This window comes from Saccostrea echinata, unplaced genomic scaffold (genome assembly GCF_033153115.1).
Source record: "Saccostrea echinata isolate AGI-Se365-2 ecotype Australia unplaced genomic scaffold, CSIRO_AGI_Sech_v1 ptg000045l, whole genome shotgun sequence".
In the NCBI taxonomy this organism is placed as follows: domain Eukaryota; kingdom Metazoa; phylum Mollusca; class Bivalvia; order Ostreida; family Ostreidae; genus Saccostrea; species Saccostrea echinata.
Window position 1 is genome coordinate 3,145,885 of NW_026889794.1, and position 19,467 is coordinate 3,165,351.

General features: G+C 32.5%; 1 protein-coding gene and 1 pseudogene across 1 annotated transcript; both read right to left on the minus strand.

The window, feature by feature from the left end:
- Nucleotides 1–2,166: 2,166 nt before the first annotated feature.
- On the minus strand, nucleotides 2,167–14,775 carry LOC133201775 (L-sorbose 1-dehydrogenase-like). Its single transcript, XM_061337576.1, has 11 exons — nucleotides 14,661–14,775; nucleotides 14,304–14,512; nucleotides 13,861–14,050; nucleotides 13,519–13,647; nucleotides 12,937–13,058; nucleotides 12,613–12,780; nucleotides 12,207–12,345; nucleotides 10,747–10,895; nucleotides 10,214–10,406; nucleotides 3,271–3,502; nucleotides 2,167–2,820 (listed from the first exon to the last, which is right to left on the minus strand). The coding sequence occupies exons 1-11, from the start codon at nucleotides 14,728–14,730 to the stop codon at nucleotides 2,655–2,657; spliced, it is 1,767 nt and encodes a 588-aa protein (XP_061193560.1). The 5' UTR covers nucleotides 14,731–14,775; the 3' UTR covers nucleotides 2,167–2,654.
- Nucleotides 7,591–8,610, minus strand: LOC133201733 (uncharacterized; annotated as a pseudogene).
- Nucleotides 14,776–19,467: the final 4,692 nt, after the last annotated feature.

The window sequence follows — 19,467 nt, forward strand, 5'->3', positions numbered from 1 at the left end:
AAAACATGTGGATCTTTAATGAGGATTTTCATAAAAGTCTTTTTGAAAATGCTTACACATTTACTTAACTATTCTATAAATAAAGGAAACATTACCTCAAAGTTTGATAGGAAAAAAGGAAAGCAAATCATTGAAGAACTTACTTCATTGAATTGTCAAATAGATAAACATTCAAACCTAACATTATATTTTGAGTTGATCATACGTTTCAACTGAGATTCTGGCTTTAGTGAGCAAAAACAGCAAATGCTGATACATCAAAAATTATATGCGTTGCATTTGGTTATCAGTTTTTAAGAAAGTATATATAAAGATGAATCTGAAGATGCTCAGATGCAGTTAAAGGTTTGACTTGATTGTATATTATTAATGAACAATAATTTAAACGACTTACTTGAATATTCTTTTTCAATAGTGTTATGAATTTACATGGGCCTGTACCTTGTGCTATCCATTGTTATCACATATGATTATTATTTTAGTTTAACATGGGTGTTTACACATTACTATGGAGTGTAGATACGATATTTCAAGTGAAAATATGTGTTTTATTCCAATTTATTTATAATCATTCGCTTTGATTGAAAGCGAAAGTAGAAACATGCCGTTTCACAATGTGAATGTGTTGTTTACATTCATTCGGGATGTTGTTCTCGATCCTTGTGGCATTAAATATGTGTCATTACGCAAAGCAGTGCTTACCTGTGTTTATTAGACGTTTTACATCGACCATAATCTATATTTTATCTATAATCTATATTTACAGCTCTATTGTGCTTCGATTTCCCTTCAAGTTTCATTACTTCAGCTTGAAGTTTCGCACGTGCTGCTTCGTTTGTTAGCCGCTCGCAGATTGGATAATGACGTAGCTCTTCTGTGTATATAAACAGAGAGGCTCGCTGAAGGTGCAGATTTTTTTAAAAGTACAGTTAGATTACGGAGGTTAACCTACAAGTATAATGACCCAGAAGGTGTTACTTAATAACCCTTCTATATTACAGAAGGTGAATATTTCCTTGTAATAGTGTGTACCTTCTCTAGTTACCAGAGTTTCAGCATATTCTCCTTCCGTAGTTCTGTTTACCTTAGCAACGTCTGCTACGCCCCTTCATTTCCATACAGTTGCACCTTCGTATCCAGAGTGGTGCACCTTCTATTTTTACACCTTCCCTACGAAACCAGGAAGTTCCAAATATCGTGTTTGTTTTATGTACTTTTATAAATAAATTATTACATGTTTCTTTTATACAAAGACTTTCTCTTGTTTTGTTGACTGTCAAATGGTACCGAGCCCACGTATTATTATAACCAAATGCTGTAGAGTATAGGAAAAGTAATTATTTATACCAGGTTTAATACAAATATTTAGACACAGCATATTTTCGTTACAATAGGAAAAGGGTGTATTTGAAAAAAAAAAGAACTGAAAGTTTCACATGATTATCTGTGTCAGGATAGAGTTAAAATTATGCAGAAAAGATATAAAAAACGCACTTTCTCTCAAAAATGCTTTTAAATTGTTTGAAAGACTTTTTTTCATATTCGACTTTTGATATATACGAGTCAAGTAAATTTTATTTATATTCGGCAGATTTATACATTATAACAAATAAATATAAATTTGGATAGCTCTTTATCCGACTTAAACGACTGATATATATAAAAACTAACAGCACAAATTTGTTTATGCCTACTTAAAACAAAGCACAAACAAGTACATTAATAGAAAAAGCTGAGATAAACACATATGAATAGTAGTCGCCCGCGTGGCGCAGTGGTTAGAGCGTCTGCTCTAGAGTCGCGGAGTAAGGAGTTGATCCTTATGTCGCGGGTTCGAATCCCACTGTGGGACGTGGAGACCGGTCCTTCGGATGAGACCGTATAAACCGAGGTCCCGTGTCGCAGTAGGTGCTGGCACGAAAAAGATTCCTCACTGCTCAATGGCCGTAAGTGCCCAGTATAGGACAAAATTTGCAGCTCTCCACCGGCAAGTGGTGGCGTCTCCATATGAGTGAGAAATTTCTCGAGAGGGACGTTAAACAACATACAAAAAAAAAACAACAACATATGACTAGTACGAATAAGGACCATCATAAAACAAGAAAGAGAAAAAAATGAACACAGTTGTACTAACAATAATATTTATACCAATATAACATAATAAAATATACGGAAGAGGACTTATATTTGATCATATTCATAAACATTTTAATCCCGTAGTTTTTTGATTCTAGCGGTATAGCAAAGTCACTGTTCACTGTTCTTGATTAGCTGTAACAAAGGCTGTAAATGATCAACATTAATTGAGAATGCTGAGAAATGGAGAAACCATAGGCAAAGTATTCAGAATCGTTAAAAGTTTTCTTTTAATGGAAGGGAGAGAGAGAGAGAGAGAGAGAGAATAATTTGTAAGACCTGAGTAACATCAGTCAGTTGTGATTAGAACAATAGTATCTCAGTTAACAATTCTTGGTTTCTTTCCGATATAAAGGAAAAAAATTTAATGTCATCATATTACTTGTTATAATCAAACTTCTTTAAATACATATATAAAATGTGTTACATATCATTTCAATTCCTTGGTTTTCTTGTCTGTAACTGTGAATATGCATGCACCAACAGCAATTCTTTAACACTTCAACATTCATAAAGATTTATAAATCTTTAGTCATTTTACGGATGTTTTCAACACTATCAATTCCTCGAATCATGTCGGCAGCTTTTTCTGCTATCATGATGGTTGGAGCATTTGTGTTTCCAGAAGTAACATGACGCATGACAGACGCATCGACCACACGAAGATTCTGTATACCCTTTACTCTGCAAATGTTAATTGCTGTTATGTTATTGATACTTACAAATGAAAATATAAATGCAATATATATATATATATATATATATATATATATATATATATATATATATATATATATATATATATATATATATATATATATATATATATATATATATATTGTCTGTTTTTCACTTGTACAAAAACAGTACGAAATAGTGCTAAATTACAATTCAAATGACGAATTTTAGATTGAATTTCATAATATATCAGATTGAAATTTTGCTAGATATTAATTATATTCTTGAATTATATTCATTTATGTGAAACCTCTTAAACTCACTACTTTACAGACATTTTTCCTCATTAAATCGGTGCTCTTGAAATCTTCAAAAATTTTCAAAATCTTTGTTTTTCTACTCAAAGCAAAATAATGTGTTCTTGTATAAAAAAAAAAGTGGAATCGAATTGGAAACCTGAGGCGGGGATCAACAACAGCTGTGTCATCATTATGAGCTCCCATTCTACATGTAGACGTCGGATGCCAGAGACCGAACGAATAATACTTGATTCTACAGACCCAGTACTCCTCTGAGGGGTATTGAAGTTCGTTACAAGGAGGATAGTACTCTTTAGAGGGATCTGATGGTGATGCACCAATGGATCTGAATGCTGTTGTGTTCGCTAATTTCATAATCTGATACACTCCTAAATCATAAAAATAGTTAAATACAATAGTATCTGTTTTAAAATAAGTTATTTTAATTTACTACAGTTATTTTTCAAATACATACTGTCTTTCAAAATAATAATAAGGAAAGAAAGCTCAGAAGTCCACTAAAACAGAATATATTATGATTAGAGCCGATTCGGAACTCTTACAATATCGGAGGTCGGAACAGTTGCCATGAAGGAGTAAGCATCCCCTGTCGACCGGTCACACCCGCGCCGTGCATTCCTTGCAATGAGCAGGTAAAAGGAAAAATCCGTAGACAATTTAATGGGAATATAATGTCCTAAAACTTGTGTGAAAAAAGCCATTCAAACTTCAACCTAATGATCCATAGATGGTATTTGCTAACAAGGTCATTAAATCGAACATAATTTGCTAAATGTTGGTTTTAAACAAGATTACCGATATCCCTGTATCATCAAAACATTTAGAAAACAGAGACAGGTTACTGATAAAAAGTAGACGTCACAGGACTTTCTACAATCTCGTTTTAATTCAGAGTTTTGGGAATTCAATTGTCGTAGTATTAGCCTACCTCCGATTAAAATTGATTATGTCAGAACATGCTCTTGCGTACCAAATCAGTTAAGAGACTTAGACACAATATGCAGTAGATAACGGACCCTCCTCCAAGCATCCTTTAGGATGTAAAGGATGAGGGTCATTCTATGTAATGAGCCTGAGGCTCTAGAGGGTATGTAGCATTATCTCCGAGTGCAGCGAGGCATATCTCAATTCAAAGAAGCTAGAAAATGACCTGTGTGACGTAAACACACCTGTGGTCAGTAGTATATAAAGCACAGCTCCACGTTCCGAAGTCATTCTTGAAAGCTTGTTTGTGACAACTAACAAATACCATGTGGATGGGTTATTAACCTCAGAATGAAATCAATTTGGGTTGGGTACATGATACCCTCTTGAGCCTCAGGCTCATTACATAGAATGACCCTCATCCTTTACATCCTAAAGGATGCTTGGAGGAGGGTCCATTCTATTACATATCGCCTTTCGGCTCTACGAGGGTTTCATGTAGCATATTTAAAGAGTTGGTCACAAACAAAATTTTACAAATAAAAATATATTTTCAAGGTATTCAATAACAAGACCATTTATTAAGATTTAATGAAAAATAAAACTCAAATGAAACTAAATTTATTCATTGTCAAAGTTTATATATAACATGATAATGAATAATCTCATTTTATCAACAGTGTTTATTGTCAAAAAACAACTAATGTCACCAAACAATTCATTGTTCATCCAATCAACACTGAACGTGCAAAAAGTCCATCTGTATCACACCCAGTTATATTTGCCTCTTTGTAGTAAAACTTAAAAAATGTCTTTGAAGAGGACCAATTTGCCGCATCCATTATTTCTTTTAATGACACACCTGATGAATAGGCCACTGAAGCGGAAGTTCCTCGGAAAGAATGTGCAGTAAAGTTCCTGATTCCTGACAGTTTTAGAACAGTTTTCAGCCATCTTTCTAACGTACATGTTGAAACAGGATTAAATGTTTTATAGGAAACAAATAGTGTAGATGATTTTCTTTTATTTTTTGTTCTTCTCGAGTATTCATGTAACGTGGAAACAACAGAAAGTCTGTTGTCAGAAAATTTATGTAATACAACTCTATGTACAGGAGTTCCAGGTTTACACGTTTTCAGTAACTTCTGAATTTGAAAAAATAACCTTATCAGTAAAAACTGACATATATCTCAAATCAAGAGCCAACAGTGTTTTGGCCCTAGAAGCTGTTTTAAGTGCAACAAGAGCTATCAGTTTTAAAGTTAACAAACGCAAAGATATTTCATGTATAGGCATTAGATTGCGTAAAAAACACAAAACTTTTGATACATCCCATGATGTCTTAACTTTAGGCCGACATGGATTAAGATTAAAATATCCTTTCATTAACTTTGGAAGTAATAATGGTTCTTTAACCCATAAAACACCAAAATATGGTAAAGTGTTAATCAACATGGATTTATGAGTATTCACAACAGAAAATAAAACTTTATTACTCATCAAAGAAATAAGATATTTTACAACTATTTCTTCAGAGGGTGAACAGTGATTAGTTTTCCATTTAGAACACCAAACCACCCATTTTTGCCAGCAGCATTGGTATTGTTTATTAGTAGTCGGTCGTAAATAAGCAAGGATGATGTCACTATCGAATCTTGCCAGCCCTTTGTCATAGAGGGATCTCCTGATACAAGACAGGCGGTTAGAGTAATCTTGCGGAGTGGATGTACCTCTCCCGTGTGTGGCATCACCAAGAGATCCTTGTGTCGAGGAAGTCTAATAGGAATAGAAATCAAAACAGACATTAGCTGTGGAAACCAAGTTTGAGTTTTCCATAACGGGGCAATAATTATGGCTTGCTTTACTCTATCTTCTAATATTTTATTGATTATTCTACCAATTAATTTAAAAGGTGGAAAAATATATGGACTTAAGTTTGACCAAGATAAAGTGAAAGCATCAATGCGATATGCATCAGGATCAAAATTCCAGGAAACAAACTTTCCCAAATGTTTATTAATACGAGAAGCAAAAAGATCTATGTCTGGATTAAAAAATTGTTTGCAAATTCTCAAGAAAATATCATGTTTTAACATCCATTCTGTAGAGTCAGCAAATTGCCTAGAAAGTGCATCAGCATATATATTCTCACACCCTGGTAAATATTGGGCCGAAATAATGATATCACGTTTTATGCACCAATTCCAAATTTTGGTCATTGAGTTGTTTTGAATGCATTCCACCCATTGCATTAATGTAAGAAACCACAGTTGTATTGTCAGTTTTGAAACAAATATGTTTTGAAGTGTACTCTTTAAAAAACGATTTTAAAGCAAAATACACAGCCATCAATTCTAAAGCATTTATATGATATGATGATTCTGAATATGTCCATCTACCCCCTGTCATTTTGTTTTCAAACCTAGCACCCCAACCTAGCAAGGATGCATCAGTTTCCACCCATAAATCAATTGGTCTTGATCTGATATCTTTTCCATTTAGTGTTTGTAAATTTTTACACCACCATTTTATTTCATTGATACTCTCAGCAGGACAAATCATAAATGAATTATAATCATCATTGTTTATTTTCAGATTTTGATCTTTATCTCTTTCTAAAATCCTGTAATGCAGAGGACCCTGAAAAATCGCATTACATGCATGGACCAATAAACCTATCAATGAGGCCAATTATCTTATCTGAATCCTTGGATTGGACAGAATAATTTGGCTTTGATTTAAAATCTTCTCTATTTTTTCATCTGTCAAATAGACTTTAAATTCAACTGAATCTATAATAACTCCAAAGAAAACAATTCTTTGCAAAGGGGTATTTACAGATTTTTTATCATTTATTGTAAAACCAAGATTGTTTAATTCCAACATAACTCTATCTGTTTGTCCTTGACATATAGAAAAATCTTGATTCATGATTAGGGAATCATCAATATAATAACAACATCTTATGCCATTTTTCCTAAAGAATGCATAAACAGGTTTCAATATCTTTGTAAATATTCTTGGACATGAAGTTAACCCAAAAGGTAAAACTACAAATCTGAAAAATTTTCCATTCCAAGAAAAAGTTAGAGATTTCTTGTAATCTGGGTGAACACTGACACTAAAATAAGCATCCTTTAAATCAACCGAAGTAAGATAATCATTTCTCTGAATCAGTTCTAAAGCAAATGTTAAATTTTCTTGTTTGAAATGATAATATTCAACAAATTCATTTAATTGTTTTAGATTTATGATTGGCCTTAGATTACCATCTTTTTTCGGTATAAGAAAAATATTTGAAATAAAAGCATCCGAAATATCTTCTACTTCTTCAATTGCACCTTTATCAATCAATTGTTTTACTTCTTGTGATACCAATTCAGATTCTACTGCATTAAACTGAATTTGCTTTGGAATGATTTTTTGAAAAGGTTGCTGAAAAATTCAATTTCATATCCTGGATCAATTATGTTCAAAATCCATTTATCTTTGGTAAATTTTTGCCAGTAAGGTTTATTAAGCTTTCTAACCTTTACTTGCTGTAACTGTATGGTTTCTTCATTATGCCTTTGTACTGACCCCTTTGACCTCTGCCTCTCTGGGAAGGATATGCATACATGTACTGGCGGTTTCTGCCTCTGTACTGGTTTGTGAGAGGTTGATACCCCTGGGTTGACATGTAGTCTTTTGTTTGATTAACATTTTTGAATTTTGTATCATAACTTGATTTCATTCCAATTGGTTGCTTGGCAATGTCTCCCATTTCTTTAAGTTTAGAGACACAATTGTCTCCAAACAAAAAATCTGTTACTGGAATCTCAGAGGAAGCAATTTTTCGATATCGAAAATTTAAAACATTTTTAATTTCATTTCTTCTTTTCATTGAGAGGTTTTAAAAAGCATTGCCAAGCATACTTATAGAATCTGCCAACATCTTTTTACAAGTTTGGGGGTCAAGTTCTTTTTTATTGACAAACATATCAGCCATCTGTACTAAAGGTATTATACCCGTGGCTAAAGATTTTTGAATCACTTGTAAAGTGAGATCATCTGAATGGGCTTGCTTATTCATTGCATCCCAAATTTCCTTATTGACTCGGGGTACTTTCAATAGATTACAATTATCTGGTCTGTCATATTTTTTCTCCAATTCTACTATACTTTCTTTGCTAGTTTTAATAGAGATCGTTGCATTTACCGCTTTTCCCAGTGCTTCATTTACTTTTGGACCAGTTTTCTCATTTGCATTTAACTGTGGGATATCCCAGTCATTACTGCTAGCACTGTTATCAATTGTAATCTGAATTGATTCATCATTTAAGATCCCCTTAAATGTTTCTTGAGTATCAACACCTTCAATAGAAGGAGAAACTTGACCATTCAAATAAGAAAAATCAAAGTCAAAGTCATCAGGGGTTACATCAAAAGTTTGACGAGAATCATAATCAGGTATGTTAACCAAGTTTCTCGGCGGTCTGTTAGGCATAGATTGTGTAAAATTACCGGGAGAATTATTACCCGAAGTGTGCACCGTAGATTCGGTGGACCGCATGCCAATATTTTCATTGCACGTATTACGCGCCGTAGAATTAGAAAGACCCAACTGTTTTACAGTATCTGTCACCGAAGAAAGGGATTGCAAGATTTTGTCTATGCCCAGTTGACTTTTAAGTTCGTCAACATTAAATTCTTGAACAGACTCGGACTGATTTTTAGATTTTTTACTTTGTTTCGTCGCCCGTGGCGGCGGTGCACTTGCACTTGCAGAACATGTCGAGGTCTGCGCTTTACTCTTCATTCCTCTAGTTCTTTTATTTGTAGTATTAGTGTCATCTGTTACACTTCGTGTACGAGGTTAATCCCCAAACAATTCCTCTATGTCTGAGTAGTTGTCATGGTCACTTCCCGTGAAAGATAGGACATCGTCCTGGTTTTCAGCCGTCATTACGGCAAAATACAAAGACTTCGTAACTTACCTTCAAACAGTTTAATATTTTAATAAGAGCTGTTTTACAGCAGTAAAAACCCCTTAAATAACTTGAACAACGTTCTAAGTTAAAGGTGCTTGGACACAGATTTGAAGTTAATATTTTCTCAAATTTTCTGTAAAATTTCATGACTTATATGTTGCTATAGCATTTCATACTAAAATATAATAAAAATCTTATTTCATCTCGTAGTTATTGAAACTTCAAATTTCTGAACGCGTTTGATTGACACATCCTTGCACTTTCACAAATTTTAATTTTACTCTTAATACTTAAGAAAAGTGGCGATTTTGTTGTGTATTAATGAAAAATATTTAAAACTATAATCCAGAAAATTCAGAGTAGAAATGTTCGAAAGCAAAACCCACTCACAGTATTGTCAGTCCGTGCTCAGTGGTGTGTGCAGACTTTAACAATTGAACACACCCGGTGAATCGTAAACATTAACAATAACAGAGCTCGTGCCCTGTTTACAAAAACAGTTTACGTTTCACGGGTGTATTCAATTTGTTAAACTCTGTACACAACACTGAGCCGGGCTGACGATAATAGTGAGGGGGTTTCCTTTCGCACATTTCTACTCTGAATTTTCTGGATTATAGATGTAATGTTTTTAATTAATACACAACAAAATCGCTTCTTTTCTTAATTGTTAGGGATAAAGATAAAATTTGTGAAAGTGCAAGGATGTGTAAATCAAACGCGTCCAGGAATTCGTAGTTCCAATAATTTCCAGATAAAATAAGTTTTTAATTATATTTTCGTGTGAAATGCTATTGCAATATATAAGTCGTGATATTATACAGAAAATTTGAGAAAATATTAACTTCAAATCTGTGTCTAAGCACCTTTAACAAAACACCTCTATTGATAATGTTTACCTGCTGTACAGGTAAACTCGCACGCCGCTCAGAGAAAAAGAATGACTTCGGCACGTGGAGCTGTGCTTTATATACTACTGACCACAGGTGTGTTTACGTCACACAGGTCATTTTTAGCTTCTTTGAATTGAGATATGCCTCGCTGCACTCGGAGATAATGCTACATGATACCCTCGTAGAGCCGAAAGGCGAAATGTAATAGAATGGAATAGTATTACTAACTGCTTAATTTATTTTCATACATCGTATATGAAGAAAACAGTTGCCATAAAGATTACAATTTTACCTTTTAGCAACATCTTTATGTCATCTGGATGATCTAAGTAGTTGGGATCTATTAGTGGTGGATCAAAAGGATCACTGCTCTGTAGTCGAATGGTTCCTCTACTCTTGGGATGGAGAAGTATACTTGTTGCCATGAAGCTCCCTCCGTTATTACTGGTGAAGTCTGCATATGCTTTATACACACCTTCTGTGATCTTAAAGATTTTAAAATTGGTAACATAATGAATTTGACATATGAGAAATCACTATATTTTGAAAGTACGGAAAGCTTGTTTTAATTAGTATTGTGAAAGGCATCAAAGTTTTAAAAAAATTACTTTCATTTTCAACCTTATCTAAACCACAAACAATATCGAAATTTTCTTAAAATGTCCATAGTAATAGGTAAAAAAGCACATATTTCTGTCTTAGCGCTGTTCGCAAGTTTATGGCTAACAGGCCTCATAATAAACGATATTTAAGCGCATAAAAAGACAACTAGTAATTTTTTGGTAAATGTTGACTGCAAGTTAAAATTATATGAAGGATTTTAACCTTTGGATCCCAGTTTAGAATTTTTGTAAAGTCATAGGCAACAGAAGGTAGCGACAGCATACTGTAGAACGTTATTTGCAGGTATGGAAGCAAGGTGTCATCATCCTTCAGAAAAACGCTAGACTCTATGTGTGACTTAGACAAAGGACCTGTAAAATTTACAATATTAACTGATTCTTTAATTAACTGCTTGAGAAAAACAGTACATGAATTATAAAAAAATGCATGGAAATTATAGAACTAAAAATGCCTTAAAAGTTATATTGATTTGTTTCTCACAAGATAATTTCTAGGAATATTACTTTGAATTTCAAACTGTTTTAGGGTTTAATGATGTTTTATTGATTTAAGTTTAATAATCGTAATAGGAGACAAGGTGAATATAACGAACACTAATAGATCTAATAGAATCTACAAACAACGAAAATTTTTGGAAAGAAAATAATACAAGGAGCCCCGGAAATTTCAGAGGTAGGATTAGATGCCTAGGAGGAGTAAGTATACTCTGTTGACAGGTCATACCCACTGTGATTGATCAGGTAGACGAAACATTCCGTAGTCAAATTTAGTATAAAAACAATTGGTATGAGAGAGGATAGCCAAAATAAATGTACGACCCAATGATAGGTAATATTTACGAACAAGATAACAACAATAGAATTACGAAATGTTGTTGAAATCCTTGTTATTGCAAGTTCACTGGGATTAATTCAGTCGATATATGAATGGAAGTAATTATTGGTAATTGATTAGAAATCGTCGATATATCTGAATGTCGAGTTGAAGGTTACTGCAAGTTTTTTCTTCTTCTCATGTAGAAGTTTTTGAATAAATTCTGCTTCATAGAAATATAAACCAGGTCGGCTAATAAAGTAGTACAATTAGTGCCCATTGAATCCCAACAGTTTGTTAGAAGACCTGATGTCCGAAGACTACATAAAGGTTGTCAATGAGGAACTCCAGCATGCTATTAATTTCAAATTCAGAGTATTTACGTATAGAATCAGGGTATTTTTCCCACAAAGTAATTTTGATGATGACCAATCCTTAGACACGAAAATTTCCGAAATCCATTTTTATTGAAGAATCAGTTGGCTATGATATCAAAAATCCTCTAGAAATTTAATTTATCATGAGAAATGGTTGTATAAAATGTAGAAAAACTGTACGTTTTGATGTTATTAACTTTTGAAAAATTTTTAGACTTTAAAACTTTCTAAAAGTTCTTTGGAGTTTTGGGGAATCAACATCAGATTAACACCACTTCTAGAATATGCTGTAGCACAGTATGTCTGAGGGTTTTCCTTTAAAGCAGTTAATATTTTTATAAGTAAAAAGAGGGGCTTGGTAAAAAAAAAATCAATATTTTTCTTTTTCTTTTTTTGGAAACTCAAAAAATAATTTGAGGATATAGTGAAGTTTATTGTATTTCTAATACTCAACTTTTTAAATTCATTTACCTGATTTGAATGCTAAGTATTGGAAATCTGATGATGCTGACGGTTGAAAAGATGAAGTTGTGTTATCTTTAAAGAGCAAAAATGCAGCTACATGATCCTCTAGATTGTCTCCAACAGGTAAATCAGCAATCAGCGGTATCTGTACATGTTTTTGAGGGCAAATAATTTTAAATCTAAATAATTTTACGAAACGAAGAAAATGTTCAAAAAGATTTTCTATTTTTTTTTTTCAAAAGACTTATTCTACATGCATTTTTTTTTATTTTATGAAAGATCATTCTTCCAAGAAGCTGACGTCTATTAATGCAACTTACTGTTTATTTAAATCAAAAAAAAAAAAAAAAAAAAAAATCCTGAAAAATGTTGGTTGTACTTTTGTACATTAGGATATAACAGTTTTCCTCACCCCCAATGATTGTAGGTGGTCCTTTGGTCCAATACCTGACAACATGAGAATTTGTGGACTATTAAATGCACCAGCAGAAATAATTACTTCTTTCCTTGCCTTTATTATATGTTTTAAGTTGTCTCTCAAAAGTGAAATACCCACTGCTCTCTTGTTTTCTATCAAAATCTGAAATTTGAATCTAAATTACCTGAAATCTATTATATCAGCATAAAAAGTGGTTTTGTAATTATATACAGACAATGATTGATCTCCGAGTCGGCAGTATTTCAGAAATATTTCGGCGAACTTAGAGAATTAAAATATTTTAATCAAATATATTACTTTGGTAACATAGGAGTTCACAGCCACATGAAGATTTGAACGATTCATAGCAGGTCTTAGAAAGGCTTTAGCTGTACTCCATCTCTCTCCGTTTCTGACTGTTTCTTGTGAGTGACAGTAACCTTCATGAAAAAAGAGGATAACTTCTCATGTATGTATTAACAGCTTAGAACGTAACAAAAATAGGTTTTCAGAGTATTTCACAAGCCCAGTGATAGAGGCCTTGGCTAAAGACATTAAATGTTATACAAGAGCTATATAATTGCAAATAAATCTTAGGAAATAATGCAGGTAAAGACACTTTTGCTCAAGTTATATTTTAACCCCTTTCGCCCTCGTATTCAGTGGATAAATTCAGAACGGAGCGAATAACATCTCTTAAAACACAATCGTATGTGGACAAATTTAAAAGAGAAATCAGTTTCAAGCTTAAAAGGTCGAACATAACGCGTATTTAAGATAACACTAAATACAGTAGTTTTCCCAAAGAGAGAAAAGAACTTTATCTGTATAACAAAATTTGAGATTTGCTTCAGATGACCTTATTATTGAAGACAGGTGTACATTTAATATGTGTCGGACCTATTTGTGATTTTCCATTGCAATCCACAACAGAATAACCTAGCTCTTCTATTCCTCGTCTATACACATCGTTCAGAGGAGTGGCTGTTCCGTCACTAACTGCAAGTGGACCTCCTTTTCCATGATAGGCTGCAACAGAAATTAAACTTGATAAATAATACATATAATAAAGCAGGTTTAAATGTAACTTACTTGATTTTTCATTGAATAACTTCCTTGAATGTTTTTTTGGATAGAAACAAATATTAAAATTTTCCAAGTATACATATTTTTAAAATTTCAGAACATCACGAAAATAGATTTGTTTAAATAATAAATGATACAGCAAAAGAGTATTTATACGTGAGTTTTTTAATCTTGATATTTGAACATCTTCTGATTTAATGAAGTATGGGAGAATATTCTTGTAGCTCCATCCTTCGGCGCCCTCTTTTGCCCAACCATCAAAATCATGGCGGCTCCCCCTTACGTACATCATATAGTTTATGGAGCTGCTTCCACCAAGGACACGCCCTCTCGCCTGAGCACTTATCTGTCAAAATTGAAAAGATTTTTTTCTATTTCCACATTATTTTTTTTTTTTTGCTTTTTCGACGGTTTGAATTTTCTATTTCTTTTTCTTCAAGAATTGATTAATTCCATGGTCGTAGTTACATGTAAATATATCATTATTGAGATCGACCAATTCCCATTTTATTTTCGTATGTAGCAAGTAAGTTATAGTCTATGTAATGTACCATGATTTCAATGCACTTAAAAGGATTTTTTAAAAATCAAAATTAAACCTTATTTTTTAAACCGAAACATGCGTTCTTTTGAGGAACTGTTCTATAGGCCCAGTCTTGTTTTGTATTTTGCAAACCTCCGGCCGCAATAGGTATATGCATCAGTTCATTCTCGTTTTCCGATCCTCCAGCTTCTATAATTAGTACTGATGACCTTAAATCTTCAGTCAGTCTGTTAGCAAGAACACATCCGGCGGACCCTGCTCCAACTGCAAAATAATCAAGCAAAGACGACCAATGTTTCTTCTATGAAAAGAACTATTGCAATTGACAATCATTTAAAAATCGAAAATTCTCTACTCAGAAAATAAACTTCATACACGATCACCAAGTGATGGAGTATAATCACACACGTACCTATTATATAGTCGTATGTGCTGTTAAAGACAATGTTTGTTTCTTTACTTGCTTCGTTCTGTGTATTCATGTAGTAGTACACAAAGACAGCAAGTAATACCACAAAGAAGAAAGTCACTGACTGATCCATACCTAAATATAATCAAGAACATATTTGATACCTATGGTATTCAAATTAAGTAATGTAATAGCTATACCTTTAGAGTTGTTACTTTAAATATTCTATTTAAAGTTTGACTTGCCACTAGTGTCCGTTTTACATTTTTGTTAATACTCTTTGATATTTTTGCTAAAAAGAAAACGATTATGCTGCGTCATTATCAAAATCATAGTGGATTTTACTTAAGAATATTTAACTACTACTAATGCCTAACCTGATTATGTGCGTTTTTTTGAGTTTAATAAAAAGAAGAGAGATTCTATAGTATTTTAAGTACAGGTCCACGTAAGAATCAGGCAATCGGTGATAAGTCGAATATTTCATATTCAGCCAATATTTTTTTATATTATTACTTGATACAGTAGTAATTAAAATAAATCATGATTTTTCCAAAAAGGCACATCCAGGCTGTGATATGTTACTATAAATAGATTCGGGCATTTATGGGCCAAAATGTCAACCAAAAAAGAGGAAGTTCAGTACAGAAGTAACAAGTGTTGTTGTTTTTCATAAATTATCTAACCCTATTTTATTTTGAGAGGAGTCTGTATCCTTCTTGTATTAGTTGTCATGGAGTTGATATCTAGGTCGTATCCATAGTAACCATTGTAATTATATGTCAAGACATTTTGGATGTCACAAACATTGTGAATTTAAAACAATATTATTAAAAACAGCAAACACATTATGTAGCTTATTACACATGGAAAAAATAAAACAACTGCTCATTATTAGTTTTCCAGTTTAAAAAGTGTGGAAAAATCAATTAGCAGTTTTTAATGAAAAGGAAAACTATTGAGAAATTTTGATAAATTGCTTGAATTTTGACAAGAATTTTTCCTAAATCTTAGTGCATTGTGTGTAAAACTTAAATTTTATTGAATTGTTTCTTAATTACATTTATCACATTATTATGAATTTTTCTATTCAATGTACCAAGTTTAATCTGGAATTAATTTTATTTCTCTAAAACAGTTTTGGAGAGAATTATGATCGGGATCGAAATTCTGTATATTAAGTACCCAACTTTGATGATTCCAGATTTTTTTCTGTTTTTATTTTAAACAGCTGTAAGCAGGTGCATCCAGTTTTCTTGTATTACTTTTTTCATATAGTAAACATGATGACCAATCACTATCTATTTGGGTGATTCTTCTTATATAAGCATTTACTTTTTTTTCATTTAGTTTTTCAGCTTTTACTGTTTTTCAAATACTACTTAACTTATATATAACAACAAAGAATACATTATGCCACATGAAGACATAATTATTATGTATAAACAAGTCAGAGTATGTTGGTCTCTGCTAGCAATGTCCTAAAACTCTCAACTTTTACAGATAAAATTATAAATTCATTAAGTTCTTTGACTCCTTCTAAATCAAATCACATGTATATGAAAGGAATGTTAAGGATTTTGCTCAACTGCAGAAAATGATGCAGCTGCAACATTTGATTTACTGTACCATTATATGAGCAGTAATATGATATTTTTAAATTGCATATTTAACAAATATGTCATGTTGTTCAACATACTAAACTAAATGTTTTAATATGAAAATTTCCAAGTTTATTCTTGAGAAATCAACAATGACCAATTTGCAAAAAGGTTTAACATGTTTATTAAATGTTTAACTTAACAATTTATAAATTACATTGTACATTATACAAAGATGAAATTTGTAGAAGAAAAGTTTTTACAATATCAGTTCTTTATAATCATCATTCCATCCCATGATATAAAAAAAAATGCTTTTTAAACTACAGCACTTTTCAAGCAGACATGCACATTCAAAATTCTGAACTTGATCAATTTAATGTATGGACTTGTGGTGCATATACTTTTGGATAGTTTCCGTTGTTTTCTCATATAGTACTTGCCACGCTAAATCTCAACTGGTATGCTATTCCCTTTGTTTACATAAGTTAATGAGCAATGTAGGACTAAAGTTCTACCTACACTACTGTCACTAGCTTTTATGATGGTTAAACACAACAAAAGGCACCAGATTCACTGCTCAATGTGATTTTAGAAAATTCTTTCATTCATAAAGTTTGTTTCCTCATTTTTCACTAAATTTTGAAGTTTGGACAGGAGAAGAAAACCTCGACTGTTTGAGAAGACCAAAGAACTCTTCTGCAACTTGAACTTGTCTGAAAAATTAAATGCAGTGGCATATTACCCAGTATTTTAAACTCTGAATAAGCATAAAATTTAATATTATGAAACAATTTAATAACTTATCTCTAAAAAACATTTTTAAAGTCTTCAGCAAGATATTTTTTTTCAATTGGTAGTTTAAAATAAAATAAATATCTATACCCACTTTATAAAATGGAGTTCTCCTAATTCATAGGAAGGATTTCCAAGAAGAAAAAAATTACACCCAACTTTGAAATAATTTTGAAAAAGACCAAAAATTTAGGCACTTAAAGCTTACTGGAAAAAGGCTTGCTTATTATTTTTGGTTGACATCAAAAGGGTTTTCCTCACTGTTAGCTTAAAAAACTACTTACTTGCACATATTGCATCACATGAACTCCTTTTTTTGTGAGAAGATAATTTCCATATTTCAGCAGGATTTCAGGAAATAAATCCATAAATGTTAGATATATAATTGTGTCTTGAAAATAACCACAATCAAGTGTTACATAGGCTATGTTGTTGTCCTCAAATCGAGTGTCGCATGACTCGACTAGGTCCGCATTTCCTCGCCAACATGACTTTATGATTGAGAGTTTCAATAAAACTGCTGTTTGGCAACGATTATTATGTTCCCCAAACGAAGTTTGGGAACATATTGTTTTTACTCTGTTTCTTATTATTATTATTAAGGTCTTCTGTCTCCACGGAAGACCTTATAGTGATTCTATTGTTAGGGTCTTCCGAGCTTCCTTCGGAAGACCCTACTGTTATTCTACTGTTTCTTATTATTATTTTATTTTTTTTTTCCCGCCGATTTTCAGCAGGCGATTTCTCGGAGACCTTTTGTCCGATTGCTATGAAACTTTCAGGGTAGATACAATGTATTATTGCCTAAAAACGGTTTTTTCAAATTTTTGATATATACCCCCGTTCATGAGTTATTGCCCTTTAATCGATATTTGGAGGGTCTCTTGTCCAGTAGAATTCTCAATAACGACACATGATATTTGCATGAAAACTGGAGAACTTGTAACTAATACATTGCAGATGCGCAGAACATTAAAATTGTAGGCTAATTTTTTTAAGTTCGGAAGCTATGTGACGGCAAGTTTTAAGAATTATTTTTCCATGAAATTTTGCTGCTTTTTGTTTAGTAACTTTTAAACTGATAAAAATTTGGTAAGACATATAGAATAAAAGTTGTGTGTAATTACGAGAACTTTCAGATAACATCAAGAAAAAGGGGCTGGCCCCTATATTCAGGGGACAGCAGGTCATAAAAGTATTTTTTGGATAGCTAAAAATATTAAAATATTATGAAAAAGTTTGAATGACATAATTTCTAACATATTAAATCTTGTCATGTGGTATAAAGAGAAACAAGCTCCGTGCTATATTTTATTCTATTTTATATAATAATTATTCGAGAATCGTACAGGAACAAGTTGTCTACAAACCAGCCACGCCTTTTAGGGCATCGTAACACATGCTTGTACGGTTTTAGATAGTTGTTGTGTTTTAAGTAAATTGTTTAGATTCGATTTCTCTGTTTTCTGTTATTTAAATCGTTTATAAATGCAAGTTATTTACACAAGTAAAGGTAAATTAACATTTACAAATGCATCCGTATAGAAAGAGTCTTAATCGGGGCCTCTTGTTTGTAACCTGGATGTAAACAATCACGAGCGGCATTGTGGGAAGAAGACACTAAAGACCCGATATACGAAAAACGTGATTTGATCTGATGCTTTGTTGGCAAATATTTAAAAAAAAAGTGTAGTTTAGTATAGCATAATGCTTCATAATCAATAATTTTTAAAAATAAATCATGTTTAACACTCAGTCTGATTATTTTATTTTTTGAAAAATCATCAGGTCGAATATCAGGTCTTTAGTATATCAAGTCTTTAGTACGTCCCCGGAAGTAGCCATGCAAGTCGGAATTACAGACAGAAAATGAGAAGAAAATATGTGAAGTTGACAGTTGTACATTTTCTTAACGTACGAGCCGTATGTAGACATGCAGGTTTAATCCACATCTTCGAAGCACATAAAATCCTTGGTTGCGTACAGGGAGCATTAGTTTTAAAGGGATATATATATTCTTGCGCAAATTGTTTACGAGGAAATTCTGACGATCACATTAACAGCGATGAACAGTCTTGTGTCGGAGTTTTCTGTGATAAATGTAGCGAGTGATGAAAGAGTTCACGGTGACATTTTAATATATGATTGGCGTACACCTTGAAGGTTAGAATTTTTCTTATCTAAATTTTAAAAGCTGCTTACAGCACTGATGTTTACATGTATATGCCAGCAAATGTATAAATGTACGCACAAACACTGATGTATGTTATCTATTTTATGGTTCAGTCTCTGTCTGTTAGCCCTGACATGACATTGTCAAATCCCCATTGCTTTACCTTATATTTAAATGCACGAGAGCATGTAATTTCACCAAGACTTATTTTTTTTATTGAAACAAAAAAATGTAAAAATTC

Excerpts from the sequence above, each read along its gene's own strand:
- LOC133201775 (XM_061337576.1), bottom strand. The coding sequence starts at position 14,730 with ATGAATACACAGAACGAAGCAAGTAAAGAAACAAACATTGTCTTTAAC. Across the intron at positions 13,059-13,518 it reads CAATGGAAAATCACAAATAG|GTTACTGTCACTCACAAGAA; the intron begins GTCCGACACATA and ends TTTTTCATGAAG. Across the intron at positions 2,821-3,270 it reads GTTGTTGATCCCCGCCTCAG|AGTAAAGGGTATACAGAATC; the intron begins GTTTCCAATTCG and ends TAACATTTGCAG.